We start from the raw sequence: 9,841 nt of genomic DNA on the forward strand, positions 1-9,841 counted from the left end.
TGAAATTAATTTATACCTTTTATATGAAAGCTATAACCTAATAACAGCCTAAGAATACGGGGAGGGGGGAGGGAGAGGGGAGGGGAGAATGGGTGGAGGGAGGGGGATTGGAGGGATCTCTTCTGTGGTTTATCTTACAAGGGTACAAGTGAACCTTTCTAAGAGTAGAATATGAACATTTTGGCACAATAACTAGGTAAATGACATGAAGGCTATGTTAACCAGTCTGATGAAATGTTTCAAATTGTATGTGAAAACACCACACTGTACCCCAGAAGTGCATTAATGTATATAGGTACCATTCAATAAAAACAAACAAACAAACAAACAAACAAAAACCATTGAGCTTTCAGTTCATTTGAGGCCTCCTCCCCAAACGCACATCCTGAAAGTCTCAGTCGGCCAGGACTTTTGTGTGTTCAATCCTCCCATGCAGTTGTGTGGGCTCCTAACACTGTGGAGTGCTGGGACCAGAGAAGGCACTCAGTGAATAACTGTAATATGAATTAATGAATAAAATGCATTCACAAATCAAATAATGTATTTTTAATCTTCACAACTTCTGTATCCATAGCCCCACTTAACAGATAAAGAGACTGAAGTTTACAGTGCTCAGTAGGTTTTTTTGATAATATATTTATTAATAGTAAAAGAGGTGTCATTTGTGGCCAAGTTTCTCTTACCCTGAAACCTTTGCTGTCTCATCAGTACTGGCAACTCTCTGGTTATCATTTCTTTCTTTATTTTTATTTTTTTATTGAATCATAACTTTGTACATTTATGCATTTCTGGGGTTCAGGGTACTGCTTTGATATACAATGTGAAATGCTTACATTGAACTAAGTAACACATGCATCACAATTATGCTCATTCCTTTCCAAATCATCAAGGTTTATGCTGAGCGAGGGGGGCAGTATAGAGCACAGGTAATGTGTAAGAGCACCAATGCAGGGACACTGCCAGGTTCAAATCTTCAGCTCTGGTATTTAGTAGCTATGTAACCTTGGGCTATTTACTACTTTCTTTGCCTCAGTTTCCATAGGTGTAAAATGGGAATAATAATAACTGACTCACAGCAGTGTTTCAAAGACTAAGTGAATTAATAACATAAGCGTTCAGGACAGAATCTAGCACCTACATGTAAGATACACATAACAGATACTCACTGTTGCTTCACTTGCTATCACTGTTGTGGCTTCACTGATTAGTTGCCCCAGGTCAGATGCTCTGCAGTCCAGATATTTAAATTTGTGTTTAAACTTTCTCCCTCCAAGGGATCCCTCTCCAGGAGCAGAAGCCTGCAACTTGCACGGCTTCCACAGGGGGTTCCCTCTGGCAGGGATTGGCTGGGCTGTCAGAGGGCCCTTCTGGAACTGCCCACCAGCCTTAAATATCTGTGTCTAGACTTATCAAGCCCATCACCCTCCATCCACTGATCTTGACACACGAGAACGTACTAGAACATGATCTGAATGCAGGAAAATGCCCAGTTAGCACTGAACCTGTTGGCCACCCCTCTCTCCTCACGCTGCACAGAAGTATCCTTTGGGGAAAGGGGACGATTGAAAGATGATGTTGTGTGTCAAATGAAGAACCGAGAGTAGATTTATATTTGATTTGATATCTGAGAATATTTATCTCCAGGCCTCACTAACTTATGTCAAAATTTTCCTAAGGCAACTTGGAAATTTTCCTAAGGCTTATAGTGAATGTTATGTGGGAAGTCAAAATGAGAACTACTCTTCAGTTTTAATTTGGTCAGAGTACAAATACACAGGCATTCCCATAGTTACTTGCAATGGTAGCATAAGTTGGTATGGATGCCTTAGGATGCAATTTAGACAAATGAATTTAACACCTTGAATCTCTCTCTCTCTTTCTCTCTCTATCTATCTATTTATATAGATAGATAGATAGATAGATATAGATATATAGTTTTTCATCCAGGATTTCCAAAACTCAAAATTTATATGAAATAAAATAACTTAGAATTTACATCACACTCACTGAGTAAATATCAGTTCTTCCCTATTATTTTTATTGTTTTCTTTATGTATTTATTTAATGTTGTGGTCACCCTAACAAAGTGAGCTCAGTGAAGAATTGACTTTTTCTACCTGTTCTCAGCCATATATCAAGTGCTAAGATTCTTGGCATACAGAAAACACCTAACAATTTTTTGTTAAATAAGTCAAATGATGACTCAAATTGTGATATGCTGGATAGCAAGAACAAGGGAGGAAAGAATGTAAAATTTAAAAATTGACTAAATATGGTTAAATGATAGAATTGACGAAATCTATAAAAAGATATGAGGTTTTTGAATATTAATTGGCATAGAAAAAAATCTTAAGACATTTTAACATGAAAGAGTAAATCAAAAATAGCATAATGTTAAATTGGTCATAAACTTATTATTAAAGAAAATCAAACATTGAGTGTTTATATATGGTGACAGAGCCAGAACCCAAACATGATTTTTATTTTCTCCTTCAAAATTGTGCTTATTTAAAGTATGTTAAATAAGCATTATTTAAAGCTTATTTAAAGTATGTTAAACTGCATTATATTGTAAGGGTTACACAGTGTTTTTTTCCTAAGGGGTTTATTGAGATTATGTAGTTATTTGGGGAAAGTTTAGAAAATAATTTGTCTAAATAATAATATGAAGTATGTGTTAGATTGTTAGCATGAAAAAGTAATATTAGCGTACAGCCAGGGAAGGAGAAATGAAGGTGATTTGTTGGGGTTGTTGCTTGATTTATTCTAAGTTCCTTGGCACTTTTGTTAAAAATAAAATAATTAGAAAACTGTATCTTTATCTATTATTTTATTATTTAAAGAAATCAGAGTTGGGTAGGATCTCCTTTCCACAGATATTGGTCCATCTTCAAGGAACTGCCAGAACCTTCTTTACTAACAATAAACTCACGTGTTCTAGGTTGTTCTTCCACCATTAGACACAACAGAACTCAAACCACACATGGTGAGGAACAGTCTATAAACTACATTCTCAGTCAGATCTTGTGTGATGGAGAACATCAGCTTTAATCTATAGTTCTCGGTAGGGAGAAACACTATGAACACTTTGAGGTAATTACGTCTTCCTATCTCTCTGCCTTCAGACAATTTTGAACTATTTCATTATATTTTAAGTCATTCAGCATTTTCTATTCTACGAACTCTTTAACTAGAAGAGAAGTAACTACCATACAGCACAGGGCACTCAGCTCCTCTTGGTTACAGAAATGAGGTTGACCTTAAGCAAAGATTTAATTATCAGCCTGTGGTGCTTCCAAGCCTGCACCCCCTAAAGCGGAAAGCAAATGTTAATTGTTTTTCAAGTTGTATAAGCTACTTTCATTTTAATCCTTTAAAAAAAGCTATGGGACCAATTTGGAATTTTACAGAATTCCTGATGACTTGAAATCACAACAATCATGAGTATAGCTCAGAGGTTCAGCTAATCCCTGACAACTGCATACTCAGACAGAGAGTTACACCTCAGAGGTGAAAGCAAAACAAAATAAAATCTTTCCGCATTGATAATGATAAAGTCTGCATTTCCTAATTCCAGGCCTTGCCCAAATCTTTCTCTTACACATTTTGTTCATACAAATAAAAAAATAAATAAAATAAGAAAAAAGAAAAATACCTTTAAAAAATCTATGCTAACAAGCGAAGTTTAAATTCAGTCTAATTCCACTCAAAATGCCTCCTTCTTCCTCCATGAACTCCTGGCCCAGCTTCTCCCCGTTCCATCTCCCTCCCTCAGGGAGATCTGCAGAACCTGTCAGTTATCTATGCCTATGCTCTTTTCTGAATGCTATACTTTCTTTTTCTTTATATATTGTATTGTCTTTATTTTTTCTTTTGTATCTGTGAGTAATTTGTGTTTTTGAGCTACTAATGAAACCAGACCCACTGTTTGCTGAGGAAACACCATTGAAATGATGACTACTTATTGATCATACCTTGAGAATCTTGCACATAATCTCATAAACTGAGAATGTTTTTTCTGCTCTGGTCCAGTCCCAGGTGGTCACCTTTAAACGATTAAAAAAAAAAATGCCATTTGTTTTAGGAAGTTATTTTCCTCTCTATTGCAGTTGTGTAATATGGTGGATAATAAGGGAAACTCTCAGAAATGTATCCTTTTAGACTCTCATCTGTGACACTGTTTTCCTAAAGGTCATTGTATAATATTTTCATTTCCTCTATTCTAAGTTTTGTCACCATTTATCTTTTCCTTTTAGCAAACATTTTACATCATGTACAACAATTTTCACTTGCTCAGTGTCCTATGTATCTTTTTTAAAAAGTGTGCATTCTCTACATATAAATAATAAATACATTCCACACTTAAAATATTTTTTCCCAATTTACCACCAGATAAACACAGAGAAAATATTGACTTTAACTGTTAAAAGAAGATATAATTTATATTAAGAAATATTGATATGGCTTATGATTTTGTAAAGACATCAAAACTACAATGAACTTGCTTTACTGATTTGTATTTAAAATATTTGTCTCATTCCCTTTCATAAAAAACATTCAAAATAGGGCTACAGTAAAAGATACAAATGTTTATCTTTGCCCTGACTTCCTGGTGCTCTAAACTCCGTGTAGACACAGACATTTACAATGCCAGGAAGTTGAGCCGGATGATTTCTGGACCTACCTATCTTTAGACCTATGAGTGAGGCTCTGGCATTTGTTATTTATGTTCAATAAATATTCATTGGATGTCTACTGTGCTGCAAGGCACACATTTCCAAAAGCAAGATTTTAGGTGCAATAGGTGTCCATCCATATTTAGTACAAAGTCCAAAGACTAGAATATAGAGTGTAAAAGATGATCAAAAATGCCATTGATTTCATTTAGAGAGAACTGCATAACACAGATAAATATATTTTGACTGTCATAAATGTTAGCAAACCAGAATGTATTTCTGATTCTTTATCAAGAATTAAGCCCTCTAATTTAAACTTTGAACACTTCAAGTTTGCCTAAGGTTAAGACAACTTCCAATTAGACAAAATGCTATCATTTTGAGTTTCACTAAACTATAACTTGGTGATATTAAATTAAATATAAGTTAAAAACTTACTATTGGTTATTAAAAGTGCCAAATAAATTTAAAAGTGCTATCAACATTCTCTTTAAATAGAAGAGGTTAATAAGTTCATTGAATATGATGAATCGTTAAAATTACTCACTTTTATTCTACCCTTGATATATTCATTGCTTTAATTTTTAATCAATTAACAAAATACACTGACATATGTTTGGAAATATTTTTTAAAATTTCCTTTTTTGGGTCTTCATGGGATTTTTAAGTATTATAATTTTATTCATTATTTTTCATGTTCACCATCTAAACAAATGATTTCTACACTTTCAGGGTTTATAAAGCAAATGTTTAATGCCAGAACATGTACCTTTTAAAAAGCTACTTTAGCAACATCTGTACTGATGTCTGGTTTTCTTTCTGCATCTTATTTTCACACCATATTGACAATATGCTATTTGGTATTGTTAAGTTGGCGTCAGTTGGTGGTGAAATCATGGGAAAACAATGAATTTGGATAGAAGCACTCACTGGAGGAGCCAGAAACTTGTACAGACACGAACCCCTGAGGGCTAGAAACGCGGGGGAGTACACTCGGTCCTGAAGGGGGTCCTGCTCTCGCATTTCACACCAGCCCATGTAGACGATCTGCAGGGAAATCAAATGCCGTTAACTGTCGAGAAACTTCTGACTTTAGGTATCTCACACGTATTTAACATGCATGGTGTTATAATCTCTCATAAAATTATGAAATTAATTGGCACAAAAGTACACTGAATACCAGCCTTTGATAAGAGTGTCTTACATGTTCTCATCACCATTTATCATGTGTTTTGATGTTTGTTTATGTAATCCAACCTACAACAAATTATGTTACCCAATCTGTGCCAGATCCGACTACAAAAAAATATTCAGTTGTGCCAGATACAGTGGCTCACGTCTATAATCTTAGCACTCTGGGAGGCCGAGGCAAGTGGACCACCTAAGCTTGCAGGTTCAAGATCAGCATGAGCAAGAGAGAGACCTTGTCTCTAAAAATATACAGGTGTTGTGGTGGGCACCTGTAGTCCTAGCTACTTGGGAGGCTGAGGCAAGAGAATTACTTAAGCCCAAGAGCTGGAAGTTGCTGTGAGCTGTGATGCCAGAGCTCTCTACCGTGGGTGACAAAGTGAGACTCAGTCTCAAAAAGAAAAAAAAAATTCATTTGTAACAGAATCCACTAACTTATAAGCATTCCAATAACTGACATTTTATTATATGGAAATATGCTTCCAATATAATGGTTTTTTTTTTTTTTTTGAGGCTGGGGCTTGCTTTGTTGCCACAGCTGGAGTGCAGCAAACTTGACCTCCCAGGCTCAAGCAATCCTCCTGCCTCAGCCTCCCAAGTAGCTAGGACTGCAGGCAGCTGCCTGGTCAATTTTTTTTTTTTTTCTGAAAATTGATCTTGCTATGTTGCTCAGGCTGTTCTTGAACTCTTGCCCTCAAGCAATCCTTCTGTTGGGCCTTCCAAAGTGCTGGGATTACAGGTGTGAGCCACTGTGCCCCATGCCACTGACCACAATACAAAATATTAAGTGAGTAAAAGTAGTGAGTTAAAAAGAAGTGCCTCGTATGATTACTGCTGGTGGTGCACCATGTCTACCCAGCGCCTGACAGGGTAACATGATAGACTTTCTCACTGTAATCACTGAACACAGGTTAATATAAATTATCCTAGTATATTCATATATCCAATGGCACTGAAACCAACTCTTGAGCTTTTAAGAATTCTCATTCTTAAACAGAGTTTAACCAATTTCTAGAAGAAAGCCAGGTGCCATGAACTGCTCCTCTCTCTCCATCATCTAATTGTTATGAAGGTCAAATATACACGCATTTAAACATTGTGTATATGAATGTCAGTGTTACATTCCTGACAGTGTCTCCCCATGGCCTTTCTGATGCCTTTCACCATGTCTCTACCTAAAAGGACGTACTTCCCGATTCACAGAGTTTACGTTGGTTCCACGGCAGTAGCATTTCGTACTCAAACAAGTACTCAAACCCAGCCAGCTCTAGCCTCATGGCTGATGCCAAATAGCAGTTGATTTATAGAAAGAAATAATTACTTATTGTTGTATTCTACCTAGTATGGGGAAGGTTGCACTATTGTGGCGACAGCTGATGAATAACAGTGCAAGAATTTGCCTACAGACCCCATCTTTTCCTCATGCATTATATTTATTCAGAAAAGTAATTGGATTGTTCACATCTCATTATTTCAGCTTGTCTTAAATTAAACCTATAAGATATGAGTATAAAGATTATGATTAAACAAACTAAGCAATTGGTGTATGGCACACCTTCTGGGGGCAAGACATAACTACAGAAAGGAATCTACCTAACAAATTCAAATATTGTGATTTGGTTATTTGTACCCTCACATTAACCTGAAATAAAAAAATAAAATAAAATAAACAAATTGTGATTTCAATAAATTAGCTTAAAAATAAATCATACTTGGTACAAATTATAATAGGAATTTAAGCAAAGGTCTCTTGCTCTTTTAATGAAATTATACATTCTCTGATCTCTTAGATTACCAACGTATGCTTTGAAATTTATACCATAAGGCATTTATTCATAGAGACATCACTGCTTAATAATAATGTAATAAGAACCAGCTATAAAATCTCATTATTTTGTATTTCTTATATGGCCAGGAATACTTAATCAGATAACATCCTAGTTTTAAAAGAGTGAATGAAGCTTAATAGCTGACCATACCAAAAGAAAAATATAATTTGGTGAAATATATGAATATATTTAAGGAGTCATAATAATTGAGAGAAATTGAAAATAGAATATAATTAGTTTAAATATTTTATGGCTATGTATTAAGCAATTTGCCAGAGAAAACTGGGGAAAAAGTAATGTGCTCAATGCACTAGATATTTTATAAAGTATTGAAGAACAACCAGAAAGCCCATAATAATATGAAAATAGAAAGGATTTAATCATGAACTCAAATGTGGGGCTGATTTTTGCCACAAGGGCACTTTATATACAAAAATATCACATGAGAGACTGAGCTGCTTGGCCCAGACTTATAGGTTCAGGGAAAAATATTAAAGTGCAGGACCCTCCAAGAGTGACAGCCATAGTAAGTGGATTCTGCTTTTATTTAAAGATTACAGATTTCTGAATCTTAACAAAAAATGTGAAAGTAGAAATCACTTAGCTCTTGCAAGGATAAGAGCCCAGATTTAAGCCATTCAGATGGTCCAGAAAAAGTCAAGCTTGAAATGGTTCATGGTGGTCTTGGGTTACAGTTCTCCCAGGCTCCCGGCTAAAGAAAGTGAAAACTCTCTCTGGATAATAATAATATTACATCTTTTGTGTTATTACCACTATTTCAGAACAGAATAAAAATAACCAAGAATGAAGAGAAATAAAATATTATGAAGGACAAATAAAAACAATAGAAAACAGAACCCAATATTTAGACATTTCCAATTTTGACATTTTATCCCACTGACATTAATTTAACTGTGCTTGCAATGGGTAAGAATACAAAGCACATATCTGAAACTTTTATTAGAGAATACCTCAAGTAACATTAGCAATATTCCAATTAAAAATTTGATAAATGTATCCTTTAAAAAAACATACAGTTGGGGTTAACACTAGATTAGAAGCAGCTGAAGAAAGAATTAGGGAATTGAGAGATGGTTTAATAAAATATTTCTAGAATAATGAAAGGAGGGACAAAAGATAAGGAAAACCAGATATGGGAATGAGAGAAAAGCCTATTACAGTGAGAAGTATGAGACGCTTCTAAGCAGAGACAAGAAAGAAGATGTACAGAAGATATGTTTATAAAAACGATGGATGAGAGTTTTCCTAAATAGGTAAAAAGGGGTCAATATACAAATTCAGAAGATGAACAAGGCAAAAGCAAGATAAATATATTCACACATAGGCACTTTACTATGGGTCTTCAGAAAAGCAAAAGACAACAAAGAACATATTAAAGACAGCCAGAAGGCAGAAAAAATAATTACCTTTACAGGAATAACTATTCGATTAATTTTCAAAACAAACAAGGAAAGCCAGATTATTATGGAACACAAACTTCAGTGTATAGAATGAAAATGGCAGCCAGTTGGCAGTCTACCCACAAAGTCACCTTATAAGATAAAGGTGAAATTCAGCCTTTTGTAACATGTGGACTTGAGAGCTAAAATCATCACTAAAGTAACAAGCAGAATGGATTATTCAGAGACAGAATATAGGAGACAAAGAAAGAGTTGAAGGATTGAAAAATTTGGCATATATTTATTATTAAGTACACCAAGATAAAAACATCAGAAATTTAATAGGAGATGGTTTTGGTTAAAGCAATCTAAGTTTCTTACATTGTATGAGAAGATGATATAAGTCATATTTAACAATATTATTTTAGTTGTCAAGCATATATTTGTAATCTCTAAAGTAACTATTTCAGTAAAAGTGGCAGTCTATAAAGTAATTTCTTTGTAAAAGTGTATAAGAGTAAATTCTTACTTCTGAAACTTTTTAGAATAAGCATCTTTAACATTTAAAGTATCTTGAAAAGGGAACTTTGAACATTTTTTAAATGTGGTATGTCTTGAAGTTGCCATATAGAAAATAAAACTATAAATTTAAAATATATGATGATTCATTTAAAATAACAATGATGGGGGATTCTGGGAAGATGGCCGACTGGTAGCAACCCTGGTCAGAGGCTCCTGAACAAAGGAA

General features: G+C 34.7%; 1 protein-coding gene across 1 annotated transcript in view; it reads right to left on the bottom strand.

The window, feature by feature from the left end:
* SNTG1 (syntrophin gamma 1) overlaps positions 1-9,841 on the bottom strand; it is a gene marked incomplete at its 5' end in the record, with an annotated part of 391,830 nt that overhangs the window by 107,715 nt on the left and 274,274 nt on the right. The window contains 2 exons of the mRNA XM_003793729.2: positions 3,975-4,046; positions 5,607-5,723. Coding sequence (XP_003793777.2) covers positions 3,975-4,046; positions 5,607-5,723 — 189 coding nt within the window. The remainder of the gene's footprint in view (positions 1-3,974; positions 4,047-5,606; positions 5,724-9,841) is intronic.

The sequence above is a fragment of the Otolemur garnettii genome, unplaced genomic scaffold (genome assembly GCF_000181295.1).
Source record: "Otolemur garnettii isolate 467f Iridium unplaced genomic scaffold, OtoGar3 scaffold00071, whole genome shotgun sequence".
NCBI lineage: Eukaryota > Metazoa > Chordata > Mammalia > Primates > Galagidae > Otolemur > Otolemur garnettii.